Source organism: Saccopteryx bilineata, chromosome 11 (genome assembly GCF_036850765.1).
Source record: "Saccopteryx bilineata isolate mSacBil1 chromosome 11, mSacBil1_pri_phased_curated, whole genome shotgun sequence".
NCBI classification, from domain to species: domain Eukaryota; kingdom Metazoa; phylum Chordata; class Mammalia; order Chiroptera; family Emballonuridae; genus Saccopteryx; species Saccopteryx bilineata.
The window spans coordinates 382,682-409,061 of record NC_089500.1 but is presented as its reverse complement, the minus strand read 5'-3'; the positions used below and the strand labels follow the sequence as shown (position 1 = coordinate 409,061).

The window sequence follows — 26,380 nt, the reverse complement described above, 5'->3', positions numbered from 1 at the left end:
TTCAATTATTTAGTATGTTCAAGCCTGACCAAGCAGTGGCACAGTGGATAGAGCGTCGGACTGGGATGCAGAGGACTCAGGTTTGAGACCCCGAGGTCACCAGCTTGAGCACGGGCTCATCTGATTTGAGCAAAGCTCACCAGCTTGGACCCAAGATCGCTGGCTCAAGCAAGGGGTTACTTGGTCCGCTGAAGGCCCACAGTCAAGGCACATATGAGAAAGCAATCAATGAACAACTAAGGTGTCACACGCGCAACGAAAAACTAATGAGTGATGCTTCTCATCTCTTCGTTCCTGTATATCTGTCCCTGTCTATCCCTCTCTCTGACTGTTAAAAAAAATTTTCAGAAGATATTGAAAAAAATTAATTCAACATTTATTAAAATTTTACTCTACTTATTAAAACAGTTACTTATATTATATTAACCTAGGCATCAGAGAGACAATGATGACTGAGAAGACATGGTCCCTCTTGGCATAGCACTCCCTGAGGGAAACAGCAGATTATGATAAAACAATATAGTGAATACAATGAAAGGCACAGAATATTTGGGGAGTATCATTAAGTATCCACCACCTTTTGTCATGTTTATGCATGTGGTGGTGGTGGTGGTGGTCAGGGAGCTATTTCTTGAAGAGAGGGCCACAGAACTCAGCCTTGAATGGCAATGGAGTATTGGTTCAGGTATTGGGAGGGAAGACATTCAATGAACAAACACTGTGGTGTTTGCAGGAGCAGGAGATGGGCTGGGACTGGTCAATCTTGGAGAGCTTGTATGCCATGCTGACCCTCTGGACTTGATTTTGTGGGGAATGTGTGATAGCTAAAGGTAAGAATAAGAGTGGCAGAGTCAGATGTGCTTTTAGTTTATTTTTAAATTTATTATTATTATTATTATTATTATTATTATTATTTAGGTGAAAGAAGTGGAGATAGGCAGACTCCTGCTTGTATCGCAACTGGGATCCACCCAGCAACCCTATCTGGGGCTGATGCTGGAGTACTGAGCTATTTTTAGCACCTGAGACTGATGCTCTCCAATAGAGCTATTCTCAGTGTCTGGGGCCATGCTCAAACCATTCAAGCCACTGGCTGTTGGTGCGGAAAAGGGAGAGAAGGGGGAGAAGAGGTGGAGAAACAGATGGTCGCTTCTCCTGTGTGCCTTGACTGGAATTGAACCCAGATGTCCATACACCAAGCGGACACTCTATGCACTGAGCCACTAGCCAGGGCTCAGATGTGCTTTTAGTTAGATCACTAGATGGCTGACAGGAAAACACACCTGAGGCTCCAAAGCTGGAGGTAAGGTAGGTAGGTGCCTGTGTTGGTCTTCCATCCAGGAGATGATGACCTGAATGTACACATGGGGGTAGGGCTGCAGTTGAGGGAACAGGTTGGAGAATTATGTATGATGTAGAAATGGAGAAAATAAAGCACAGGTAAGCAAGTACACTGCTTACTGTAAGAGAGGCTGCTGAGGAGGGGATTATGGGCTCAGTTTTTAACATTTTGAATTTGAGGTGCCTGTGAGACACCCAAATGGAACTGCCCAATTAGCAGCCAAAAAAATAAAAGTGAAACTTAAAAAGGTGGAGATACTGATTTGTAGTTGAAACAATGAGGTTTGAATATGTGTAATGAGCAAGAGAGAGTATGCAGAGTAATCAATGAAAGGAATAGGGTTTTCAATACCTAATACAGTGCCTGGCACATAGAAAGGGTAATAAATGTGGTTGAAAAATGAACGAAAGTGGGCAGGATTCTGGAGACCAATGTTCAAGGATGGATTGAAGAAGGGAATCTGATGAAGATGCGAGGAGCAATCAAAGAGGTTGGAGAAGATTACAGAGCATGTTTAGGAGTTGTCAGGGAGAGAAAAGGACTTCAGGAAAGGGAAAGGAAAGAAGGAGTCAACAAATAGTTATTGGGTTCAACGAGGTGATTGGTGATCAAGGCGTTTCTACAGAGTGATGAGGGTCAGGGTGAGAGCACAGGATAAGGAGTAGAGGAAGCAGAGGTGTTCTTTGGAGAAATGTGATACATTGTTCTCATTGGACTATGGCAGAGGGGAAGACTTTGAGTTTACTTTCCATTACATTTGTAATTTCTCAAAGGAAGATGTATTGGGATACCATACCCATTTACCTCTGTAATTCAATATCAAGTTAAATGACAATTCATAAGTATAAAGGGCAAGCTATCCTTCAATTATGATAAATCAGACATTTATTTGGTGCCTGTTACATTTTTCATCGCTAGGCTAAAACTGAGCGAAGGTACCAGTAGAGAGAGGGGATGACTGGACAATGAGGTGTTGTCAGGGCAGGCAAACAAGGTCCAACAATGCATGAGCAGATCATGAACGTGGGCAGATATATCCTCTGAAACAAGCTGTAAGTAAGGTCAAGGTGGTGGTTGTTGAGGAAATAGGTATGCATGTAAGAGCTTGGAGGTGGAGGGAGACCAAGTCTGATGGCTTTGGTGTTCTGAAAGGAGGAGCAGACAGGACCTTCCCCTGATAAGGAAGTTGAGGAGGCACAGGTGTTGCCCAGGGAGCTTCAACGAAGCTAGAAAGATCTAGAATAGTCTTTGAAGATGGGTCTAGGATAGAGACCTGATAAATTAAAATCAGGTATTTGCATGCACACCTGGCCTCATTAAACTGCAAGTACCCTGAGGGCACTGTGTTCCTTCTATTCCCTGTGGGCACTTGACTCAAAGACCCAAAGACATTTTGAAAGCTCCTACCTCATGTTTTCACTCATTTTGAAAAATATTGCTTCACAATATTTAATAAGTCTGGACTGGGCAAAAGTGAATTTTAAGGCCATTTAGGAGTTTTTACAAATGTATGCAATTAACCTTCAAAACATATAGTGGTTCTAACTTAAAAATCAGAATTCTCAAAAAAAGGTGAGACAAATTTGCTTAGCAAAGAATAGTCAGGAGACCCTGTCCAGTCAGTTCACCAAGATGTGTCAATCAAGAGCACACTTGCAAAAGTTCTGATAGCCCAAGTTCTACTCTCCAATGACAGGGCAGGATTCTTTCCATAGCTAGTTTTCTATTGGCTCTGATATGTGGGCGTGGCCACCATTCAGCCACTAGCTCCACCCCATTCAATACAAATGAGCCAAAGCTAAGGTGAACCCACGTGATTGGACACGTGATTGATGACAATCCCTTCAATGATGTCATTACATACTCAAACTCTCGCGAGAGTTTGCACAAGGCTGATGAGGGGCTGTCAAGCCAGTCCACTGTGTGTCAGAAAAGGGGTCTAGGTAAGGGGCTCCTGCAGGATACCCCCACTTCCACCATGAAGCCTCCAGTTCAGCTTTAAGCAGGGGCCCTAAAGGGTCTGTGGGGCCTAGCCCAGGGGGGGGTCTCCATGCACCCTCTCCTCCCATTGGCTGGCTGCCCCTATATGCAAATGAGTATACGTCACTTCCGGAGGCAAATCGAGCGCCATTTTCTCTTTCTGGCCGAGCTGGGAGGAGGGGACAGGATCGCGCGGGGGTGGGCGCGCGCCGAGGCGGGGGTCCCGCCGCGCGGGGCGGAGGCGGGCGCGCGAAAGGCAGCGGGGAACGCGGCGGCGCTCCGGGCGCCCAGCGGTAGGTACGACCCCATCCCGGCCCAGCGACGACAACCCCCAGCCCTGCCCGCTAAGTCCCTGTGGTCGCCCCGCCCCGCCCCGCCCACACCGCGGCCGCCTCGAGTCCCGCGGCGTTCTTGGGGCGGCGGGTTCGCGGCCCGAACGGTGCCGGTCGTCTCTCCGCGTCACGTGGGGCCGGAGGTAGTCGCTCGGGGCGGAGCCCGGTAGGCGGAGGGGTTCAGGGTCGGGACTGGGGACATTGGGCCGGGGGGCGGGGAGCTGACGGTGGCGGAGGAGCGATGGAGGGGACGATGCGGCCGGGGGAGGGGACGAGCCAAGGGGCGGGGTGAGGCGTAGGACGGCCCCGGTTCTTCCCCAGCCTGTCCCGGGAACGACTGCAAATGTGGCCACGAAGAGGCAGTCAGACCTTAGTGCGGTGTCTCCTCCAGAAGGAAAAGACTTTCTGAGCATCAGCTGACAGCCCTGGTCTCTGACCCCTGGACGTTTGACGTGAATAGGGATGGTTGATATGCAGGTGTTAACATTAACATTTTAACATTTCATGTGCCTGTGCTGACTGCGTTGACGTAGATTGTTTGCAAAATTTCTGCGAACATTTGGGTTTGAAATGTCAGAAATTATAACTGCCACTGCACAGTTGCAGAATGGCAAATGATTCACTATTTTAAGTGTTTTCTTTGCATTTGAATGTGACTTGCCTGAATGCTGTTCAGACTCGCTCGAATGAGAGGGCACGCAGGTTCTATCAGATGAGTAGGGCTTGGAGTCTGGGAAGCGTTGGTGTGCGGCGCGTGTGTGAAGGGATCCCACGTAGAAACAGCAGGGTCGCGAAGGGCGCGCCTTCACCTCTGGTTGGAGTTGAGCTGTGTGGGGAGACTCAGAGCTGCTACTGGAGAGCTGGCCACAGAGCAGACTGACTGGTTGGCGTGGGCACTCGGTCGAGCCTGTGTCCTGTAAGTGGGGAAGAGGCAGGTCTGTGTCAGAAAAGGAACTGGTGCTAGTCCCGAGGGTGGACACGTTCAGGTGTCTGATTTAGAGGTGGGAAGTGTGTGAGGGCTGAATTTAGGGTTAGGGATGGATGATTGCTTGTGGGGGACCTGCTGCGATTTTTAGCTGAAGAGATCCTGGTACACCTCTTTAATTTGAACCCAGGTTTGCAGTGTGCTGTTGGTGAACTTATGGTTGTAGTCACTTTGTGGGGCTGTGTCCCCAGCGTTCCTCATGCCCTCCACTGTCACACACCTGTTAGGGCAGTGTCCTTTGTATGAGGAAATAGGAAGCCTCATAACTTGCTGAAGGCCACATGTTTGGCAAGGGATTTATTTGCCTGTTTGAACCCAGACCTTCTGAATCTTGCTTTTACGTATGGCACAAATATGTGTTTTTTTAAGGTCTGTATGTCAATGCTTGGGACATTTAATTTAGATTTTTAGATATATATCAATAGTAGTAAACTCAGTGCTTTTCTTTTTCTTTTATTTTGTATTTTTCTGAAGTTAGAAGCTGGAGGCAGTCCTACAGACTCCTGCATGCGCCCAACCGGAATCCATCTGGCATGCCCACCAGGGGGCAATGCTCTGCCCATCTGGGCCCTTGCTCCATTGCAGCTGGAGCCATTCTAGCACCTGAGGTGGAGGCCATGGAGCCGTCCTCAGCACCCGGGCCAACTTTGCTCCATGGAGCCTTGGCTGCGGGAGGGGAAGAGAGAGACAGAAAGGAAGGAGAGGGGGAAGGGTGGAGAAGCAGATGGGCACTTCTCCTGTGTGCCCTGGCCGGGAATCAAACCCAGGACTTCCACACGCCAGGCTAATGCTCTACCGCTGAGCCAACCAGCCAGGGCCCTCAGTGCTTTTCTTGTTGAACTCATCCTCACAACAGCTTCATGGGGTAAGTTGTATGTAGTCGCCCTTTTCACAGGTTGGCAACTAAGGCCCAGAGATAAGCTTGCCAAAGATTGCACAGCTAATAAACTGTGGAGCTGCTTTGAACCTGGGTAGTATGGCTCAAGAATCCTTGCTGGTGAAATCAACTATGTTTTGTTGCCTCTCAGGTGAAATTTCATAGGAAATCTACTCAAGTTCCTATGAAATCTACTCAAGTTAGATTTCATAGGAACACAAAAGAAAGTTCTGTGACTTAAAAGGTATTTATTATCTGATTGACTTTATGTTTTGTATTTTGTATTTATTGGGTTTTTTTTTTTTTTTGTATTTTTCTGAAGTTGGAAACGTGGAGAGACAGTCAGACAGACTCCCGCATGCGCCCGACCGGGATCCACCCGGCACGCCCACCAGGGGCGAAGCTCTGCCCACCAGGGGGCGATGCTCTGCCCCTCTGGGGCGTTGCTCTGCCGAGACCAGAGCCACTCTAGCGCCTGGGGCAGAGGCCAAAGAGCCATCCCCAGCGCCCGGGCCATCTCTGCTCCAGTGGAGCCTTGGCTGCGGGAGGGGAAGAGAGAGACAGAGAGGAAGGAGGGGGGGGTTGGAGAAGCAAATGGGCGCTTCTCCTATGTGCCCTGGCCAGGAATCGAACCCGGGTCCCCCGCACGCCAGGCCGACGCTCTACCGCTGAGCCAACCGGCCAGGGCCTTTATTGGTTTCTAAAAATATTTTTAGTGAGAGGAGGGGAGGCAGAGACAGATTCCCGCATGCGCCTTACAGGAATCCACCCAGCAAGCCCACTAGGGGATGGTGTTTTGCCCATCTTGGGCCCTTGCTCCGATGCAACCAGAGCCATTTTTTTAGCACCTGAGGCGGAGACTATGGAGCCATCTTCAATGCCCAGGGCCAGCTCTCTTTAATGGAGCCATGGCTGCAAGAGGGGAGGAGGAGAGAGAGAGAGAAGTGAGAAGGGAGAGGTAGAGAAGCAGATGGGCACTTCTCCTGTGTGCTCTGACAGGGACTCGAACCAGGGACATCCACACCCCAGGCAGACGCTCTACCACTGAGCCAACCAGCCAAGGCTTTATGTTATTTTATTTTTAAATGAGAGGAGAGGAGAGGAGAGGAGATAGAGTTCCGCATGCTCCCTGACCAGATCTACCCAGCAACCCATCTGGGGCAGATGCTCGAATCAACCTAGCTAACCTCAGCACCTGAGGCCGCTACCCGAATCAGTCAAGCCACTGGCTATGGGAGGAGAAGAGAGACAGGTGGGGGAGAGGGAGTGGAAGAAAAGCAGATGGCTGCCTCTCCTGTGTGCCCTGACCAGAGAACAAACCCAGGACATGCATATGACACTCTATCCACTGAGCCAACTGGCAAGGGCTGACTTTATGTTTTAAGAGTATATTTTTTCCATCATAGTGTAATTAATGGAATATTCTTAAATGGTCATGATATTAAACAACAACGAAAGAAGCCCTTTAAGTGACGCTTTGGGAAATAACAATTTCTTGTACACATCAGTGGACTTTTTTGTAGTTCCATGTCTATCCCACACCATGAAATTAAAGGTAATTTACTGTGAAGTGAAGTTGATGGATTAATGCAGCTCCATTAGTCTGCTATTTCCTAATGAGCATTATTTACAGCATTGACAGACATTATGTACAGAATTAACTGAGTACTAAGGATATATGAAGAACAGCATCATTAGAAGATTTAAAATATGAAAACATTGAACAGTTTCTGTTCTGATTAATCCCCTGGGTATTTTGTATGGAATCTTACATCTTAGAATGGATAAATTATTGTGAAACTCAGCTACTTTTACACAAGTGATTGGCAACAATAGAATAGGGGCTCTTGAAAGGTTATGAAACTTTTGTAATTTACCATATTTCCCCATGTATAAGACACACCTTAATTTTGGGACCTGAAATTTGAAAAAAAAAATATTACATAGTTATTGAACTCAAGTTTTATTCATCATAAAATTCATACAACTCATCACTGTCAAAACTCCCATCCATTAGCTTGTCTTCATCTGTGTGGAATGACAAATCACTGTCTTCAACAGTGAGCACAAAAGCAAGTGCGAAAAAGCAGGAAATGCAAATTAAAAATATCTGCAACCACTGTATAAGATGCACCCAGTTTTTAGACCCCAAATTTTTCCCCAAAAAGGTGCATCTTATACAAGGGGAAATAAGGTACTTATGTTTTATTTTTTGTTATCCTTAACCAGTTAGCAAACTGAAAAGGGGGAAGTTTTTAAAAATGTAAATTAAAGAGGGATCTGTGTGTTTGTTTTGGGGAAATCACAGTAACAATGATGAGGGAGTAGGAGCACTTAACATTTGAGAATAAAAGTTTCCTATTCTCCAAATTTAAGAGAGTTCCTTAACTCTGCTCCTAAGCCTTGAACTGGTACTACAGAGCCTATCTAAAAGTTGCCCAATCACAGTACCTCCTTCTGAATCAGCCATTGCAGCTGCCTCCAGGAACCAGCCCATGAAATCAGCCAATCCCAAAACTGCTCAGAATGTCCACAAATTCCTGTTCTCCATTCTTCTCAATACCTTGTAATAATATCAGTGCTTGCTAGGTAAGTAAGGTCAGACTTCATAGCAAGCAATAAACTTGGCTTCCTTAGGATAGAAAGGATAGTGGAACTTTTGGGAGGATATGAAACAAGCAAGTCTTATTGACTGGAAAGCGTCTTAACAATTTTATTGAGCCTGACCAGGTAGTGCCACAGTGGATGGAGCGTCAGTGGATGGGATGCGGAGGACCCAAGTTCGAAACCCCGAGGTCATCCAGCTTGAGTGTGGGATTACAGACATGACCCCATGGTCACTGGCTTGAGCCCAAAGGTTACTGGCTTGAGCAAGGGGTCACTGGCTCAGCTGGAGCCCTCCCCTACCCCTGTCAAGGCACATATGAAAAAGCAATCAATGAACAACTGAAGTGCTGCAACTACCAGTTGATGCTTCTCATCTCTCTCCCTTCCTGTGTCTCTCCTTCTGTCTCTGTCTCACTTTTAAAAAAAAGTGTGTTTTTTTTTTCATAAGTGAGAAGGAGTAAGACAGAGACAGATTCCCACATGAGCCCTGATCGGGATCCACCTGGTAAGCCCCCCATGGGGCAAGGCTCTACCCATCTAGGACTGTTGCTCCATTGTTTGGCAACTGAGCTATTTTAATGCCTGAGGTGAGGCCCTGGAGCCATCCTTAGTGCCTGGGGCCAACTTACTCCAACCAAGCCATGGCTGCAGGAGTGAGGGGAAGAAGCAAGAGCAGGAGGGGTGGAGAAGCAGATGGGCACTTCTCCTGTGAGCCCTGACTGGGAATCGAACCCGGGACGACCACACACTGGGCCAATGCTCTACCACTGAGCCAATCTGCCAGGGCCAATTATTGTTTTGGTAATAAAAAATAGGCACATTATTTTACCTGGCTTTTGTTTTCTTTAAATTTTGCTGATTTTGTTTTTAGCTTTTATAGTTTACACATTAACAAACTTTTTTTGAAATAGTTGCAAAGTTATGGAAAGTTGCAAGTACAAAGAGCTCTTCATATTGAATCATTTGAGGTTGCCAAACAAGAATGCTGCATCACCCCAAATATTGTCTTGTTTCCTACAAATAAAAACATTCTCCTACATATCCAGAATACAACAAGCTAGGAAATCAATACATTGTTACCACTGAAGTTTTCCCAATTGTTCCAGTAACATTTATAGTAAAAGAGTTTAGATAGGACTGCATGTTGTATTTAGTTACGTAGTTTCTTTTGATCTGGAACAGTTTCAGTTTTTACTTCCATGTTCTTTCTTTTTTTAAATGTATAATTCATTGATATTTAAGTTCACAGAATTGTACAACCATTACCACAATCTAATATTACAATGTTTCCAGCGTCTCCCCTGCTCCCCAATCTGTCTATTTGCAGTCAGTACCTGTTCCCACACTAGCCAATAACCAATCTACCTTCTCTCTCTGGAAATTTGTCCTCTCTGGATGTTTCCTATAAATGTAATTAGACAATGAGGACTTCTTATAGGTTCTTTCACTTAGCATCATTTTTTTAAATATTGATTCATGTTATAGCATGGGTCATTACCTAGTTTCTTTTCATTGCCAAATAGTATTCCATTGAATGGCTATTCCACATTTGTCTATCCAGGCGTTCCCAAACTTCAGCCCGCAGGCTGCATGCGGCCCTTTGAGGCCATTTATCCGGCCCCCCGCAGCACTTCCGGAAGGAGCGCCTCTTTCATTGGTGGTCAGTGAGAGGAGCACTGTATGTGGTGGCCCTCCAACAGTCTGAGGGACAGTGAACTGGCCCCCTGTGTAAAAAGTTTGGGGACCCCTGGATTCATTCAACATTTGATGGACCTGTGGATTGTTTTCACATTTTGGCTACTATGAGTAATGTTACCTTGTATAAGCTGGACAATTTGAATATTATAGGCTAGTTTTTTAAGATATCTTTTAATTTGGGCTTGTCTATCAGACTTCTGTCAGTTACTTTTTTTTGTTAATAAGTATTTTATTGGGGAGGTGCTTGGAAACCATGTAAATATACCAGTTCTCATCAAACTTTCAGTTTATTTAATTATAGCACCATGGTCTTAAGTTTATATTCAAGTGGTTTATGCCTTAGTTATTGCTATTTACCAAATCACCCCAAAACTTAGTAGAATAAAACATTTTATTTTAAAAGCTCAATAATTCTTTGGGTCAGGAGATCAGGCAGGAGTATGGGAGGTGGCTTGTTTCTGTTCCTCAATATCTGTTGAAGACTCTTGGGCTGGGGTTGTCTTGACAGGGTCCTGAGAGACATCTTCACTTCCATGTGTAATAGCTGATTGTCATGTAGTCACCTCTGGGCCAATTGAGCTTCTTCACAACATGATGTGTGGATTTCAAGTGTGATGGTCCCCAGAGCACAGGTAGAAGTACGCTTTTGTGGTCTAGCCTTGGAAGTAATGTGGCGTTAATTCTGCCATACTTTATTGGGCGAGGCAGTCATAAACTTCTGTCCTGGTTCAAGGGGGGTGGGGACATAGATGCCCTCATGTTTTGGAAGGTGTGTCAAAGTCATATTTGAAGTAAAACACGTGGTATAGGAGATAAGGTTGCATTATCTTTGGAAAATTCAATGCTATAGGCTATAATCTGTTACTATTATTACTTATTTGATGCTCAAATTGTCCCATATTTGATTTGTGGGACTGTCTTTAAGCTGGATTTTTTTGAGTCCTTTTGACTTGTCCCACTGTTCTTTGACCAACTTCCTTATTTTCTGGCACAAGATGTTCAGGTAGCAGCTTGTCTTTTCCATGCTCCTCGAGTTGGACATTTTTCCAAGGAACCCTTTTAATGGAAAGTGGTATTTAGAAATTGAGATTTGAGCCCTAGGAATGTTCACTACTACTGGGGTGTGCAACTGCTTCTAGTCTTTTTAATTTTATTTATTTTTATTTTTTTATTTTTATAGAGACAGAGAGAGAGTCAGAGAGGGATAGATAGGGACAGACAGACAGGAACAGGGAGATGAGAAGCATCAATCATCAGTTTTTCCCAGCGACACCTTAGTTGTTCATTGATTACTTTCTTATATGTGCCTTGACCGTGGGCCTTAAGCAGGTCGAGTAACCCCTTGCTCAAGCCAGCAAACTTGGGTCCAAGCTACTGAGCTTTGCTCAAACCAGATGAGCCCGTGCTCAAGCTGGCGACCTCGGCGTCTCGAACCTGGGTTCTCGGCATCCCAGTCCGACGCTCTATCAACTGCGCCACTGCCCGGTCAGGCTGCTTTTAGTCTTTTAGTGGGCAGAGCTATGGAATATACACCAGTGGTTTTCAACCTTTTTACAGGGGGACTTGTGAAAACAGAATTATTTCTGGGACAACTAAAGCAGAAATCACCCTGAGCATAAATGAATTTGACTAAGATCATTGGGTCTATAATCTTCATACAACATCATGATGGTTAACTCTTTTGTGGACTGTCACAATTTTTTTTTTTTTTTTTTTTTTTTTTTTTTTTTTTACAGAGAGAGATTCAGATAGGGACAGACAGACAGGAACGGAGAGAGTTGAGAAGCATCAATCATTTGTTTTTCGTTGCGACACCTTAGTAGTTCATTGATTGTTTTCTCATATGTGCCTTGACTGTGGGGCTACAGCATACCAAGTGACCCCTTGCTGGAGCCAGCGATGTTGGGTCCAAGCTGGTGAGCTTTGCTCAAACCAGATGAGCCCTCGCTCAAGCTGACGACCTCAGGGTCTCAAAACTGGGTCCTCCGCATCCTAGTCCGATGCTCTATCCACTGCACCACCACCTGGTCAGGCTGTCACAAAATTTTTAATGGACTGGTCTGCAGACCGGTGGTTGAAAAACTGATATATGCACATTTATTTTTTTATTTTTATGCATTAAAAGGATTAAGATCACACCTGTGCCTTCTTTTCATTGCAGGGTTTATTTTAATTTTATGCTTTCTTAGATATTTTTTTTACACTTTTTTTTTTTTTTACAGGGATAGAGAGAGAGTCAGAGAGAGGGATAGATAGGGACAGACAGGAACAGAGAGAGATGACAAACATCAATCATCAGGTTTTTTTTTCGTTGAAACACCTTAGTTGTTCATTGATTGCTTTCTCATATATGCCTTGACCGCGGGCCTTCAGCAGACCAAGTAACCCCTTGCTCGAACCAGTGACCTTGGGTCCAAGCTGGTGAGCTTTTTTTTTTTTCCTCAAGCCAGATGAGCCTGCGCTCAAGCTGGCAACCTCGGGGTCTTGAACCTGGTTCCTGCGCATCCCTGGTCAGGCTCAGATATTTTTTAAATGCATTTATTGAGATGTAATTTATATACCAGACATTTTGCTTATTTAAAATGTACAAAGCTCCCTGGCTGGTGGTACAGTGGATAAAGTGTTGGCCCGGAGCACTGAGGTTGCCATTTTGAACCTGGGGTCGCCAATGCTGAGGTTGCTGGTTTGAGCCCTGGTCAGGGCTCATATGAGAAGCAATTAATGGCACAACTAAGTGGAATGAGTTGATGCTTCTCTCCCACTTCCTCTCAAAAAAAGGTTTACAATTCAGTGGCTTTTTTTTTTTTTTTTTTTTTTGTATTTTTCTGAAGCTGGAAACGGGGAGAGACAGTCAGACAGACTCCCGCATGCGCCCGACCGGGATCTACCCGGCACGCCCACCAGGGGTGACGCTCTGCCCACCAGGGGGCGATGCTCTGCCCCTCTGGGGCATCGCTCTGCCGTGACCAGAGCCACTCTAGCGCCTGGGGCAGAGGCCAAGGAGCCATCCCCAGCGCCCGGGCCATCTTTGCTCCAATGGAGCCTTGGCTGCGGGAGGGGAAGAGAGAGACAGAGAGGAAGGAGGGGGTGGGGGTGGAGAAGCAAATGGGCGCTTCTCCTATGTGCCCTGGCCGGGAATTGAACCCGGGTCCCCCGCACGCCAGGCCGACGCTCTACCGCTGAGCCAACCGGCCAGGGCCAATTCAGTGGCTTTTAGTGTGTTTTCAAGCATCACTACATTCAGTTTTAGGACGTTGTCGTTTTTCCAAAAAAAATGTTCTTCTCAGTCCTAGGCAGCCAGTGTTGTACGTTCTGCTTCTACATATAATTTCTCTGTTCTGGCCTGACCTGTGGTGGCGCAGTGGATAAAGCGTCGACCTGGAAATGCTGAGGTTGCCAGTTCGAAACCCTGGGTTTGCCTGGTCAAGGCACATATGGGAGTTGATGCTTTCAGCTCCTCCCCCCCTTCTCTCTCTCTCTCTCTCCTCTCTCTCTCTGTCTCTCTCTCCTCTCTAAAAAAATGAATAAATAAATAAAAAATTTTATGCATTAATTTGTCTGTTCTGAACACTTCATGTAGATAGAATCAGTCAACACATGAGCCTTTGTGTCTGACCCTGTCCCTGAAGGTCATGTTCCCCAAGGCCCATCTAGGTTGTTGTAGCCTCTGTTGGCACTTCATTTTTCAGGGCCAAATAGTATTCCAGTGTTCAGATGCACCACATTTTCTTGATCTGTTCATCAGTTAATGGACATTTGGGTTATTTCTACTTTTTGGTATTATTAATAATAGTACCACTGTAAACATTCTTGTATATATTTTTTTCTTTTTGATTTTTTTTGAGGGAAGAAGGGAGAGATAGAGAAGCATCGTTTGTTGTTCCACTTCTCTATGCATTCATTGGTTGACTTTTTTGTGCCCTGACTGGGGATTGAACCCACAACCTTGGCATGCCAGGACAACACTCAAACCAACTGAGCTACCTGGCCAGGGTACAAGTTTTTGTTTGGATGCATGTTTTTCATTTCTCTTTGGTAGAATTGCTGGCTCGTATGGTGCCTCTATGTTTAATCTTTTGAGGAGCTACCAGACTCTCCTCCAAACCGGCTATAAAATTTTACATTCTGCCAGTTATGTATGAGAGATGTTTCCCAGCGTCCTTGCAGACACTTGTTCTTTTCTTTTTTTCAAAAGTACAGCCATCCTAGTAGGTGTAAGGTAATTATCTCATTGTGGTTTCTATTTGCATTTCCACATGGCTAATGTTTAGTATTTTTTCATGTGCTTAATAGCCATTTGTACATTGTCTTTGGAGAAATAGCTATTTAGATCCTTTGACCGTTTTTAGGTTGGGTTGTTTGTCTTTTAATTATTAAGTTAGAGTTATTTTTATATTCCAGGTATAAGTTTCTTATCATATGACTTGGAAACCTTCCTCCTATTTTGTGGATTTTCTTTTTGCTTTTTGCATGGTTTCCTTTGAAGCACCAAAGTTTTAAATTTTTGTGCAGTCCATCGTAGTTTTTTTGTTGTTGCTGGTGCTTTTGGTGTCAATATCTAAGAATTCATTGCCAAATCCAAGGTCATGAAGATTTATGCCTATGTTTCCTTCTGAGAAAGGAAAGGGTCAACTTTATTCTTTTGCATGTGTTTGACTAATTTACTGAGCATGATTTGTTGAAAGTTACTCTTTTCTTAGTGTTTTACCAACCCTGTTACTTATTATAGTTTTGTTTTCTTCCTCATAAGGAAAATTTCAAAAATGTTTCAAATTCCTGTGGAAAATCTTGACAACATCAGGAAGGTACGGAAAAAGGTGAAAGGAATTCTTGTGGACATTGGTCTTGACAGCTGTAAGGAGTTACTGAAGGTAAGAGGACATCAGTAGCAGATTAAGAGCAGACAGTGATCATGGAGATGCTGGGGTTGGCTTTTTGGAGCTGAGATTTGAACTGGGAGTTTTGGAAGAATAGGTAAGAGTCCTTACGATGGAAATTGCTAATAATTGAAATGACTTCCTGAGAGCATCATTAGTTCTAATTTATGTCTTTCTGACTTAAATTGAGTTATTTTAAGCTGTTCAAGTTATATGTGTGTGTGTGTGTGTGTGTGTGTGTGTGTGTGTGTGTGTGTATTTTTCTGAAGTGAGAAGCAGGGAGGCAGAGACAGACTCCCACATGGGCCCAACCAGGATCCACCCACCCAGCATGCCTACCAGGGGATGATGCTCTGGGGTGTTGCCCTGTTGCTACTGGAGCCATTTTAGTGCCTGAGGCGGAGGCTATGGAGCTGCCCTAAGCACCTGGGCCAACTTTGCTCCCATGGAGCCTTGGCTGCAGGAGGGGAAGAGAGAGACAGAGAGGAAGGAGAGAGGGAGGGGTGGAGAAGCAGATGGGCGCCTCTCCTGTGTGCCCTGGCCAGGAATCGAACCCGGGACTCCTGAACACCAGGCTGACGCTCTACCACTGAGCCAACCGGCCAGAGCTCCCAGTAATTTTTTTTAATTTATTGATTTCAGAGAGAGAGAAAGGGAGACAGAGAGAGAGAGAGACAGAAACATCAATCTGTCTCTTGTGTGCTCTGTCCAGGAATTGAACCGGCCACCCTGCATATTGGAACAACACTCCATCCAACTGAGCCCCCTGGCCAGGGGCTTAATTTCCCAGCATTTTTTAGAGTAATGAATAAATGAGGATGCATACATGATGTGGTAGGGTGTTTTTTATTTCTGATTTGTGAATTTAATACATTTGGTCTTCAAAAAGTTTAAAAATTAAGGTCATAGTCACACTACTGATGTTGTGTTTTCTTATAATTTTATCCTTTCTTGTAACTTGAGAATATATGGCTGGCATATCTAGTAAAGAAATAAAAATTGTTGAATAAGCCCTGGCCAGGTGGCTCAATGGATAAAACATCAACCTGGCGCTCCAGAGGTTGTGGGTTTCACCCCCTTATGAGAATGAGAAGCAATCATTTGAATGCACAACTAGATGGATTAACTAGCTGAAAGAATAGGTTAATGTGTGTCCTTCCTCTGTCTCTCTCCCTCTCCCTTCCTTCTCTCCACCTCTCTCTCCCGTTCCCCCCTCAAATCAATGGGAAAAAAATTTAAAAATGTTAAATAAGGCATGCTGTGTAGCTTTATAGCCATTGATATCTATGCATGTTTTATTTATAACTATCCAAATGGGGACCTTGTCAGCTTTGAATTTTTTAAAGGTGTAGAATTTGATTCAAGGTATTATTAGCCTAGAAAGATTTTAATTTCTTAATTTTCAAATTGCAAACTTTCAACCAGATTGATTTTATTTATAAAAAGGCAGTCTGAGCTCTGACTGGGGAGCTTAGTTGGTGAGAACATTGTCCCAATATGCCAATATTGTGGTTTTAATCCCTGGTCAAGGCATATGAGGAAAGCAACCAGTGAATATTCTACTAAGCAAAACAACAAATCAGTGTTTAAAAAGTCAGTCTGATACTGAAAGACTAATTAATTACCAGGATTCTCATTAATGGTCACCTAGTAGACAAATGTTAATTTCCAAAGGGCCCTGTAAGGTTCTCTGCTCAAACATTACCACCCCAGAGAGCTCTTCCCTTTTAAGATGTTGCCCTCTCCTCTGTATTCTGTTCTCCTACCTGCTCTGTTTTTCTTCAAAGCTCACGAGAACCTGAAATTACTCATTTATTATCTGTTTTCTACATGTAAGGATAAGAAGATAATGGCCTTACTATGTTATTGATTGTACTGTGATCAGAATTGTGTCTGGCACATGAACACTTAAATATATATGTATATGTATATATACATTGCTCACAACAATTAGGGGATATTTCAAAATGAATATGAAGCAATAAAATATCCCCTAATTGTTGTGAGCAATATATGTATACACACACAGAGACGCACATTTTAACATTTTATTTATTTTAGAGAGAGGAAAGAAAGAGAGAGAAGGGAGAAGCAGGAAGCAGCAACTCATAGTAGTTGCTTCTCAGTGTACCTTGACTGAGCAAAGGGTCATTGGAGCCCTCAAGCATTCCAGGTCGATGTTTTATCTACTGCACCACAGATTAGACAACAAATTTTTTATTTATTTTTTTGTATTTTTCTGAAGTTGGAAACGGGGACGCAATCAGACAGACTCCCACATGCACCCGACCAGGATCTACCCGGCGATGCTCTGCCCGTGTGGGGCGTTGCTCTGTTGCAACCAGAGCCATTCTAGCGCCCGAGGCAGAGGCCATGGAGCCATCCTCAGCGCCCGGGCCAACTTTGCTCCAATGGAGCCTTGGCTGTGGGAGGGGAAGAGAGAGACAGACAGAGAGGAAAGAGAGGGGGAGGGGTGGAGAAGCAGATGGGCACTTCTCCTGTGTGCCCTGGCCGGGAATCGAACCCAGGACTCCTGCACACCAGGCCGGCGCTCTACCACTGAGCCAACTGGCCAGGGCCTAACAAATATTTTTTAATGAATCAATGAAAATAAAACCCAAGTAGAGAGCAATTTCTTTTTTTTTTTTTTAATTTTTTAAAATTTATTCATTTTACACTGTCTGAGGAGAGCGTCCGAGTGGTGTGGAAAGTGGGGTTGAAGGAGTGTAAAACCATCCAGACTGCAGACATCTCCAGCTCGCTGCTCGGCCCCAGGTCCTGGGCGGGAGATGCACCCACCAGCCTCGGGGTCGGCGCTGCCATCTGCTGTCCCATTGCTAATGAGACCAGCTAACGAGACCACTGCGGTTTAAATATATTGTAAATAAAGACAGAATCTGGGGGGAAAAATTTATTCATTTTAGAGAGGAGAGAGAGTAGAGAGTATGAGAGAGAGAAAGAGAGAGAGAAAGTGGGGAGGAGCAGGAAGCATCAACTCCCGTATAATGCCTTGACCAGACAAGTGCAGGGTTCTGAACCGGTGACCTCAGCGTTCCAGGTCGACACTTTATCAACTGTGCCACCACAGGTCAGGCTTTTTTTTTTTTTTTTTTTAAGTGAAAGAGACAGGGATAGACAGAGAGGAAGAGAGATGAGAAGCATCAACTTATAGTTGTGACACTGTGTTGTTCATTGATTGCTTTCTCATACGTGCTTTGACTAGGGGCTTCAACTGAGCCAGTGACCCTTTTTACTCAAGCCATTACCTCGGGGTTTCAAACTTAAGAAGGATAAGAAGACAATGACCTTACTATGTTATTGATTGTACTGCGATCAGAATTGTGTCCTCTGCGTCCCAGGTTGATGCTCTATCCATTTTGCCACCACCTGGTCAGGCTAGAGATTACCATTATTAACATCTTATATTTAGCCTTCTTTTTGTGTGTCTAAATGCATGTATATATGTATAGTCTTTAACCACAATGAGCTTATATTGATCGTGCTTTTTTTATTACTTTGCTTTTTTTGGTTACCTTCATCTTTCTGAGTCATTAAATGTTTGTCTTATCTATCATTCATTTTATATTCATATTTCTCTCACTTTTTGCCAAATATTTTTTATAATTGGTTTGTTAGAACCAGGACTCAGTCTGGACTCCATAGCATCTTTGTGCTAGATTCTCAGTTACTCCACCACCCTGGTCAGCATGGCCCTCCCAAAGCCAATGCCTGTTGTCCTTGGTCCTCACGTACTTGGAGCTCCCACTTCATAAGCCCAGCATCCTGAGATTCTTCCCAAAGTCCTCGCCACTGATGGAAGGTGGTGTGCACTAATGTTGTTTCTCTCTTCTAAAAATTACTTGTGGGAAATGTCATCTATTTCTTTTTTATTTATTTATTTATTTATTTATTACAGAGACAGAGTGTGAATCAGAGAGAGGGATCTACAGGGACAGACAGACAGGAATGGAGAAAGATGAGAAGCATCAATCATTAATTTTTTTTTTCACTCTTTTTTTTTCTGAAGCTGGAAACGGGGAGAGACAGACTCCCGCATGCGCTGGACCGGGATCCACCCGGCACGCCCACCAGGGGGCGACGCTCTGCCCACCAGGGGGCGATGCTCTGCCCCTCCGGGGGCGTCGCTCTGTTGCGACCAGAGCCACTCTAGTGCCTGAGGCAGAGGCCACAGAGCCATCCTCAGCACCCGGGCCATCTTTGCTCCAATGGAGCCTTGGCTGCGGGAGGGGAAGAGAGAGACAGAGAGGAAGGAGAGGGGGAGGGGTGGAGAAGCAGATGGGCGCTTCCCCTGTGTGCCCTGGCCGGGAATTGAACCTGGGACTTCTGCACGCCGGGCCGACACTCTACCACTGAGCCATCTGGCCAGGGCCAATCATTAGTTTTTCATTGCGCGTTGCAACACCTTAGTTGTTCATTGATTGCTTTCTCATATGTGCCTTGACTGCAGGCCTTCAGCAGACCGAGTAGCCCCTTGCTGGAGTCAGTGACCTTGGGTTCAAGCTGGTGGGCTTTTGCTCAAACCAGATGAGCCCGCGCTCAAGCTGGTGACCTCGGGGTCTCGAACCTGGGTCCTCTGCATCCCAGTCTGACGCTTTATCCGCTGCGCCACCACCTGGTCAGGCTATTTCTAATAAAAGTATAATTTTAACTTGGATTACTGGACCTTTTCCTCAAGTCTCACACTTAATGAGTGCTGTGTCACAGTCTGCTCATGGGTTGCATTTTCATTTCACTTTTCCTGTGTAGATTTCTTGGTGCCAAGTAATCCCATCATGTTGTAATTAAATACTTCTTTGCTGAAGTTGCATAATGATTTCTCTCTTTTTTCCTCTTTTTAAAGGACCTTAAAGGCTTTGATCCAGGAGAGAAGTACTTTTATAACACATCATGGGGAGATATTTCTCTCTGGGAACCTTCTGGAAAGAAAGTGGTATGTATTTTTGTATTTGCTTTATGTTTCTCAGAAGTTGAGGGTAAGGATCAATTCAGTCCTGAAGGACATGACCTGTGCTGGGGCTGCTGGTGAGTGAGTGGCACGGGGTGTGGCCTGAGAAGACTTATCTCCCCGCCCATGGCTTCTCTTTTTATTTTTAAACAGCATCTTTTAAAAAGCAGAGGCATTCTTACTTCAATGAAGTCTAGTTTATTATTTTTCCTTTAATGGATCCTATTTCTGGTGTCATATTTAAGACATTTTCTCCCCAGATCCAGAGATCTGTCCCACACTAACTAATAACAGTTATTAGTGAGTTCTGTTGGCGCTTTCATTGAGTATGATTTTTGCTGACTATCTTGGTATTTAATACAGTATTTCATTGAATATGAGACACCATTTTTTAAGAAACCCTGAATAAAACTAAACTACTTCACTTAAACTGTGTACCACTGAGTCATCATTTGTAAAGTATTCCCAGATTTCAGGGATATTAATGTATGAAAAAAAAGTCTCTCAGAATCTTTGAAATATGGGGTTTTTAGTCTGTGGTAGTCTGTTGCCCTGGGTTTATTATAGATCCTACCAGAAATGCTGGAACCTGGGGTTTTGCTAATTGCAGAGAAGTAGTGACATATTATGGAATGTATTTGGATGATTTCTCTGCCCTGTGGCCTAAGAGGATGAAGAGTGTGAGTAGGAGAGAGAAGGTGACAGTCACAGAATTTGGACACTGGTGTATGAGAGACTGATCATGAATGTGCAGATCTGGGAGAGGGGCTGACCTGTGGACAAAGTGTAACAAGGAGCAGTGCCTGCGCATGGGGCAGTCCCTGCATAGCCCTCAGTGGGACTTCTATGGAATGTTCAGTCTGTCCAGGTCTCGCTGTCTTCTGCGGAACTGGGCCAGGTGTTCTGTGGTTCACCGCACTGGGGTCTGGAGACTCATGAGACCAGAGGGCTCACTCCTCTCACGTCATCACACATCAGTGGTTTACTGCATCACACTCCTCCGCTGGCCAGAGTGGCTTCAATGTTTGTGCTTACCCCCGGAGCTTGTTGAATTCCCGCACATACACCTTAAAGAAAAAGTCCGTATTGTCAGCACTGTATTCTGCAGCCTGAAGCTTACCTCAGAATTATTGGTGGTGACTTAGGGGTAGTCCCTGCTGCTTTCCCATTTGTTACATAGTTTATTGGATTCTTATACCTAGGGAGCACTGTTTGGTTCTTATCTTTCTTTTTCTTTTTTTTAATTTTCTGAAGCTGGAAACGGGGAGAGACAGTCAGACAGACTCCCGCATGCGCCAGACCAGGATCCACCCAGCACGCCCACCAGGGGCGACACTCTGCCCACCAGGGGGCGATGCTCTGCCCCTCCGGGGCATCGCTCTGCCGCGACCAGAGCCACTCTAGCGCCTGGGGCAGAGGCCAAGGAGCCATCCCCAGCACCCGGGCCATCTTTGCTCCAATGGAGCCTTGGCTGCGGGAGGGGAAGAGAGAGACAGAGAGGAAGGAGGGAGGGAGGGGTGGAGAAGCAAATGGGCGCTTCTCCTATGTGCCCTGGCCAGGAATCGAACCCGGGTCCCTCGCACGCCAGGCCGACGCTCTGCCACTGAGCCAACCGGCCAGGGCCTGGTTCTTATCTTTCTAAGAATAGAAATGGGGGGAATAAAAGGTAGGAATGATGGATTTCACAGTTTGCAAGTTAGGTTGTTTGTAGATAAATTCCAGAGGTTTTAGAATTTGGACTAGAAACAAGATTAGAGAAATAGGATGAGAAGGGGAGAAAATAGCTATCTTTGCAGAGAACTAAATGAGTTTATTTTCATTGATGTACTTAATTCAAAGTGTAGGACTAAATCATAAGATCTGTGGTTTTAGTGGATGGTTTAGAAACAGGTCACATCATGTGTTTGTACAGACTATAAGCTAAGAATAGTTGTTAAAATTTTAAATGTTTGAAAAGAAAAAATGAAAATAATACTCTTTTGTGACATGAAAATGATGTGAAATTTGAAAGAATGTGTAGTTTTATTGGCACAAAGCTGTGCTTATGGATTTCGTGTTATCCGTGGGTGCTTTTGTCTTACCAGGCAGTGCTGAGCAGTCACCACTGGAGCTATTGGGTGTCCCTCAAAGCCTAAAACATTGGCTCTCTGGACCTTTAAGAAAAATTTTGCCCTGGCTTAGAACTCAGTGTCCTCTGAGGGGTGATAGTGTTAAATTATCTAGCACATTCGGAGAAAAAGAGTCAGATACTTGTGACCTGCAGAGGGTGTTGGACAGCTTTATTAAAATGATGCTTGACTTTTTCTTTTAACAGAGATACCGTACAAAACCGTACTGTTGTGGCCTCTGTAAGTACTCTACAAAAGTGCTCAGTTCATTCAAAAATCATTTACATCGCTACCATGAAGACGAAATTGACCAGGAGTTGGTGATCCCTTGCCCTAACTGTGTGTTTTGCTCTCAGCCCCGAGTGGTGGGGCGGCACTTCCGGATGTTCCACGCACCTGTGCGGAAAGTCCAGAACTACACAGTGAGCATCTTAGGGGAGGCGAAGTCGTCTAGGAGTGACGTCATCAGTTTTACCTGCTTGAAGTGTAACTTTTCAAACACGCTGTACTATAGCATGAAGAAGCACGTGCTGGTAGCCCATTTTCACTACTTAATTAACTCCTATTTTGGCCTGCGAATTGAGGAAATGGGTGAGCCCCCCAAGACTGATGATCCCCCTTCTGCAGAGATGATGCCGCCCTCTGACAAGTATTACTGTAAAAAATGCAACGCCAATGCCAGCAGCCAGGATGCATTAATGTATCATATTCTGACGTCAGATATACACAGGGACTTGGAAAATAAGCTAAGGTCCGTGATTTCAGAGCACATTAAGAAGACTGGACTTTTGAAGCAAATGCATATTGCTCCCAAACCAGCTGCTGCACATGTGCCCATCCCAGCAAGCAGTGCTCCTGGTGTCCCTGCCACGTCCCCTTGCTTTCATCTTCCCTTGCTGCCAAACAGTCAAAGCCAGACCACCATCCAGCCAGTCCCGGGCACAGCCCAGCCAGTGACAGTGGCCTCTGGCGCATCTGGAAGCCTTACCCACTCTCCTCCTGCTCCTGTCCAGTCCCATGTGACTTTGGTCTCCAGCCCCCTGCCCGGGGCCCAGAGCAGCCTCCCTCAGGCACCCTCCGCACCGCAGCCTGTCTTCCTGTCTCACGGGGTCCCACTTCATCAGTCCACTCACCCTCCTGTGCTGCCCTTGAGTCAGCCAATTGGACCTCTCAGTAAGTCTGTTGGAACTGGTGTTCGCCCCATGAACCAGACCATCCGCCCAGGGATTTTACCCCTCAACCAGCCTGTTGGGCCCATAAGCCGACCAGTTGGGTCTGGAGTTCTTTCAGTAAACAGACCAGTTGGGTCCGCTGTCCTTCCCGTCAGTCCCTCTGTCACACCTGGGGTTCTTCAGGCGGTCTCACCAGGGGTGATTTCTGTGAGTCAGACTGTCCCATCTGGTGTCCTTCCTGCAGGCCAGATGACCCCTGCTGGGGTTATCCCTCCAGGACAGACGGCAACTTCAGGGGTTCTCCCTGCTGGCCAGATGGTCCAATCTGGGGTTCTTCCCATTGGCCAGACTGCTCCGTCAGGGGTTCTCCCCACTGGGCTGACTGTCCCATCACGAGCACTGCCTCCTGGACAGACAGTCCCTCTGCGGGTTCTCCCTGCAGGCCAGGTAGTCCCACCTGGGCTCCTTTCTCCCAGCCAGGCAGTCTCATCCAGCATTCTTCCTGTGAGCCAGAGTGGGAATTCTGGTGTGCTGCATCTCAGTCAGCCGGTCATGTCTGGAGTTCTTCCTGTGAGCCAGCCAGTGAGGCCTGGGGTCTTGCAACTTAACCACTCTGTGAATACCAATATTCTGCCTGTGAATCAGACTGTTAGACCTGGCGCTTCACAAAACACAACTTTCCTGACATCGGGTTCCATTCTCAGACAGCTGATACCTACAGGGAAGCAGGTGAACGGGATTCCCACATACACACTTGCCCCAGTATCTGTCACTTTGCCAGTGCCACCTGGAGGCGTTGCAGGTGTTGCCCCACCCCAAGTCCCCATCCAACTCCTGCAGTCGGGTGTAGCTGCACAGATGGCCAGTCCCATGACTGGCATGCCCTCTCCTCCAGTAGTGGTGAGTACAGCTCCCAACATGCTCATTCAGCCCTCTTCTGCGGCAGAGGCGAACCCCGTGCTCAAACAGGCAAAGCAGTGGAAAACTTGTCCAGTTTGCAATGAGCTCTTCCCCTCCAACGTCTACCAGGTCCACATGGAAGTGGCTCATAAACACAGCGAGTCCAAATCTGTTGAAAAACTGGAGCCGGAAAAACTGGCTGCATGTGCGCCCTTTCTGAAGTGGATGAGAGAGAAGACGGCTCGGTGTCTCTCTTGTAAATGCATGCTGTTGGAGGGCGAGCTCATGCAGCACCTCCTGACGCACGGCCTGGGCTGCCTGTTCTGTCCCCGCACTTTCCACGACCTGAGGAGTCTCTCCGAGCACAGCAGGACCATGCATCTGGGGAAGAAGAAGGTACCTGTGGATTACAGTAACAAAGGTTTCCAGTTGGATACAGATGCCAATGGCAACCTGCTGTTTCCCCATCTTGATTTCATTACCATGTTGCCAAAGGAGGAGCTGGGGGAGCGGGAAGTCTACTTGGCAATACTGGCTGGGATACACTCCAAGTCGCTTGTGCCCGTGTACATTAAGGTGAGGCCTCAGACGGAGGGTGCGCCCGGTACCCCCAGCAAGCAGGCGTTGACCTGCCCCTTTTGCTTTGGCACCTTTGTGACAACTGAGGCATATGAACTGCATTTGAAGGACAGGCACCACATCACGCCAACAGTCCACACAATTTTGAAATCCCCGGCCTTCAAGTGCATCCATTGCTGTGGGGTTTACACTGGAAACATGACCCTGGCGGCCATCGCCATCCACTTGCTGCGCTGCAGAAGTGCCCCGAAGGATAGCACCTCCGACCTGCAAGTCCAGCCGAGTTTCATTGAGAACAGCGAGGTGCTTTTGGTCAACGGTGAGGTGCTCCATGACTCCAGCTTCTCTGTGAAGAGAAAGCTGCCTGACGGCTACTGTGGGGCAGAAGACCAGCGAGACAGGGAGCAGCAGCCTCTGCTCATTAATACTGACACAGCCCCGGCTGCAGAGAAGGTGACGAGTGCCGTGTCTTTTAAAAGACAGAGAAACGAAAGCAGGACAGAGGGACCACTTGTTGTTAATGATGAGGCTCTTCAGATTTTAGCATTAAACCCCAAGAAATATGAAGACCGTTCTTATGAAGAAAAAAAGCAATTTCTTAAAGACTATTTCCACAGGAGACCATATCCTAGTAAAAAGGAAATAGAGCTGCTGTCCTCACTCATGTGGGTGTGGAAAATTGATGTGGCTTCATTTTTTGGGAAAAGAAGATATATTTGCATGAAAGCAATAAAAAGTCACAAGCCTTCTGTCCTTTTAGGCTTTGATATGTCTGAACTTAAAAATGTTAAACACAGATTGAATTTTGAGTATGAACCACAAAACTTGTAAGAAAAAATTAGGAAATTAGTAATTTTCAATTGAGATTTTTTAAAATGTTATTTTCTTCACTGTATCTTGAACAAGTCAGTTTCAGTGGTCTTTATGCTGCTCTTTAGATGTATTTCAGGTGCTCAGCAAGGTTTCCATATGAAGTGATAGTTCTTTTAGTTATTATTCCTGCACTTGGATTTTGTCACAGTTATTTTCAGTTGTTTTCCTCTGTCAAGTAAATAAAATTTTTTGATATTTTGCGCACATTTTGTTTTCGTAGTAGTGTCAGGGTCGAATGATAAAAACTGCAATCTACATATGTTTGTTATTTTTCATTTAAGGAAATTTCAGCTTGTTTCAGAATACTTAATTAACTGCAAATTAAAGCTTTGGTCTCCCTGATCTCCACATGTAGCTGCAAATGTTGCCATGAATGTGAGCACAGACTCTGTGACGTGTGCGGCGCCTGAGAGCGCATGGCGTTCACTCTGCTGATCACTTCTAAGATATTTGCTTATTAGATTATAATTTTCATTTTTTTCAGGTTTGTCTTAGCCGTATTTGATCATAACTCAGAAAACCAAATGTTTTCGTTTGTTAAAAAATATACTGAACCTGAAGTCTAGTATTTTAGCTCATAGGTCAAGAGTTATTTTACAAATAAAGTAATTCTGTAGGTATAGAAACACTTTTCAGTGTATGCTTCGCCCTCTTTCTGACATGGTGATATGTCATGTTTCCATTCAAAGGTAAGACAATAAGTCTTTAGTGCCTTTAGAATAAACACTGAAAATACATTCACAGACTCTCCTACTGACCTAGCTAGTCAGAAACCAGTGAGTGGGAAGGACCATATTACTGAGGAATAAAATTCTTATCCCTGAGTATGGAGACTGAAATATAAACATAGGTTTTCAGGGACAAGGGGCAGTTATTAGATCAAGACTGAGTTCTGTGTTTGGGCAATTGGTTTTTGACAGTTTCCTAGAAGTCAGCATGTTTATACCAGGGAAATGGGCATTTCATAGCCCAGTGTCTGGCTAATGGGGCAGGTATTGCTAATGAACTCCATCATGTTATCATTTTTTAGACAGTTAAACCCTGGGTTTTTGTTTTGTTTTGTTTTTGCAGATAAAATGTAAAA

The 26,380-nt window shown here is 45.4% G+C and overlaps 1 protein-coding gene across 5 annotated transcripts; it reads left to right on the top strand.

The window, feature by feature from the left end:
• The first annotated feature begins 3,500 nt into the window (after window positions 1-3,500).
• On the top strand, window positions 3,501-25,500 carry ADNP2 (ADNP homeobox 2). 5 transcript variants are annotated; one of them, XM_066246311.1, is made up of 5 exons: window positions 3,548-3,615; window positions 10,330-10,453; window positions 14,572-14,692; window positions 19,560-19,649; window positions 21,979-25,500. In XM_066246311.1, exons 3-5 carry the CDS (start codon window positions 14,585-14,587, stop codon window positions 25,252-25,254), a joined length of 3,474 nt encoding a protein of 1,157 aa, XP_066102408.1. In that variant the 5' UTR covers window positions 3,548-3,615; window positions 10,330-10,453; window positions 14,572-14,584; the 3' UTR covers window positions 25,255-25,500. The 5 variants fall into 5 exon arrangements, with proteins under 5 accessions (XP_066102407.1, XP_066102408.1, XP_066102410.1 ...); XM_066246312.1 differs by lacking the exons at window positions 3,548-3,615; window positions 10,330-10,453 and adding an exon at window positions 5,114-5,504 and having other exon boundaries at window positions 21,979-23,173; window positions 23,240-25,500; XM_066246310.1 differs by lacking the exon at window positions 10,330-10,453 and having other exon boundaries at window positions 3,501-3,619.
• The last annotated feature ends 880 nt before the right edge of the window (window positions 25,501-26,380 follow it).

Bases quoted from the DNA above. Each gene is read 5' to 3' on its own strand.
- ADNP2 (XM_066246309.1), top strand. The intron at 14,693-19,559 runs GTAAGAGGACAT...CTCTTTTTAAAG, and splicing joins GCTGTAAGGAGTTACTGAAG to GACCTTAAAGGCTTTGATCC. The intron at 19,650-21,978 runs GTATGTATTTTT...TTCTTTTAACAG, and splicing joins AACCTTCTGGAAAGAAAGTG to AGATACCGTACAAAACCGTA.